The sequence below is a fragment of the Macrobrachium nipponense genome, chromosome 36 (genome assembly GCF_015104395.2).
Source record: "Macrobrachium nipponense isolate FS-2020 chromosome 36, ASM1510439v2, whole genome shotgun sequence".
Lineage (NCBI taxonomy): Eukaryota > Metazoa > Arthropoda > Malacostraca > Decapoda > Palaemonidae > Macrobrachium > Macrobrachium nipponense.
Genome location: NC_087220.1, coordinates 59,524,057 through 59,526,556, shown reverse-complemented (window position 1 = coordinate 59,526,556; position 2,500 = coordinate 59,524,057). Strand labels below are relative to the sequence as shown.

The 2,500-nt window shown below is 34.6% G+C and overlaps 1 protein-coding gene across 1 annotated transcript in view; it reads left to right on the top strand.

The window, feature by feature from the left end:
- LOC135203464 (multiple PDZ domain protein-like) overlaps positions 1 to 2,500 on the top strand; it is a 658,890-nt gene that overhangs the window by 412,959 nt on the left and 243,431 nt on the right. Inside the window, 1 exon segment of the mRNA XM_064233189.1 lies at positions 161 to 359. Coding sequence (XP_064089259.1) covers positions 161 to 359 — 199 coding nt within the window.

Below are 2,500 nucleotides of genomic sequence, written 5' to 3'. Positions count from 1 at the left end.
ATATTCCAGAAATACTATTCAATATGTTAAGTTCGTGCATGTGGTGAAAACTTGCTGGACATAGTGAAAGTGGCCATGAAATTCATTCGTGATATTTATTTAATTGAAAAAACTATTGTTTATATAATTATAATATCCACAATGCCTTCTTATCTTCTAGAATTCTTCGTGCTTTATTGGATACGTTTGTCACTACAGTGCCTTGAGATCCAAGTGCAAGAAATATGAAGAAATCATAATGTCTGGTAACGGGAAACGAACCCGCTATAAGAGCGATCACCCGCTTAGCTATGATGGTGATGACGGGTCTATTCCAGCACTCATAAATATATCTGAAAATGACAGATATAATGCACTATGTACGAGAGACAGCAGACTTTTATCCTTCTCGTGGTCAGGTCAGCAACGTGACCTCGTCGTGATTATGTTATCGCGGGTTCGTTTCCCGCTACCAGACATCAAGATTTCTTTATATTTCTTGCACTTGGATCTCAAGGCTTCGCAGTGTCATGTTTAGCATTGTCAGTTGGTCAGCTGGTTCTAATCTATCTCACGTTAAGTAATGCAACCTCTTGCTAGTATTTTTACTTATCACATATGCTGTAAGCGCTTAAGCACTATAACACTTATAAGTGCCCTGGCACTTAAGCACTTAATCGACTGCTGAGTCAAATGGGAAGGAGAGGAGTTGAAATGAGGTGGGCAGACCCATCCAATCATTAACAGGAAAATGAGTTATTTTAGCAAAAAACTTTGGCTATATCTGAAGGCCGATAGGGCTGGCAACCTATTACCCATTTCTAGCCCAGATATGAAGGAAAGTAGAGATATTATATTATAATAATAAAGTAAAGCAATAAAAAGTTATAATATATAAATATTAGCCAATAGGCTCAATTTCTCATGTAAAGGCCGACGGTGCTGGCAACCTACAACCCTTACCTAGCCCAGATAAGAAGGAAAGGAATATGAAATAAGTCCTACGGTTTAAAATCCTGACGAGAGGACGAAATGGTAATCCGGATAAAGTAGGATTCTAAAAAATAGAAGTCCTTCGAGTCTAAAGGGATCCTTTCTCTTCGCGCATGATGGATGAGCTAACGCCGAAGTCCTTTGAAGGACTGTGGGGAAATGGATTAGGATATCCTAGAAGGAGGAGGAGGAGGGGGAGGAAAGGGTAGTGAAGGACATCATATTAGGAAAGGATTGGTTGGGTGTGTATCCTATTGTTAAGGAATATATGTATAAATATATATGTATACTATTCTCAAGGAATATTTATATATGTACGTACATATATGTATCCTATTGGCAAGGAATGTCTGTATATATGAATCCTATTGTCAAAGAATATTTATATATCTGTATAATATTCTCAAGGAATACTTTTATATATAGATATATGTATCCTATTGGCAAGGAATATTTATATAATACAAATCCTATTGTTAAGGAATATTTATATAATATGTATCCTACTGTCAAGGAATATTTATATATGTATCCTACTGTGAAGGAATATTTATTATATATGAATCCGATTACCAAGGAATGATTGTATAATATGTATCCTAATGTCAAGGAATATTTGTATAAATTCATACCTATTGTCAAGGAATATTTATAGAAATGCATCCTATTGGCAAGGAATATTTATATAATACAAATTCTATTGTCAAGGAATATTTATATATAAAATCTATGGTCAAGGAATATTTGAATATATAAATCCTATTGTCGAGCAATATTTGTATATATGAATCCTATTGTCAAGGAATATTTATATATATGAATCCTATTGTCAAGGAATATTTATATATATTTATACTTGAGAGGATCGTCCACAGATCCACCACAACCAGATCTTGGCTCGGTTATAACAACTCATCAAGGAAGCCAGGGTAATCTACGATGGTTATGATAATTAAGCCTCCCTTAATTACCTCTGTCTCTATCAGTTTCATAGGTCATTAACGCCAGCCAGTCTCGTCTATGGAAATATTTCATCTCATATCAATGAAAATTCTATGAAGGGATTTTGGTAAATTCCCTTGCCATAATAGTTTTGATATTTGTGTTGTGTCTAATGTCTTCAAAATCATTTTTATTTTAGCGTTGGGGTAATATATTGAGTCTCAGTTTTTTAGAGAGAGAGAGAGAGAGAGAGAGAGAGAGAGAGAGAGAGAGAGAGAATCTTTTGCCGATTCTGATCCATCACAGCGATGAATTACCCACCCTGTCTACCTCCGTTATCTGAGAATTTTATCTCTCTCTCTCTCTCTCTCTCTCTCTTTCTTAACCACCCTCAAAAGGGTGTTTTTGCTCTCCTATCAGTATCTCCACCAGTGAGAATTCTGTGGCATTTTACGAATATATATATATATATATATATATATATATATATATATATATATATATATATATATTTATCAATGTAGAACACAGGAACACGTATTTGAGAATATCCTTAAATCCACGGTAGAAAGTTAAGTGAAACACG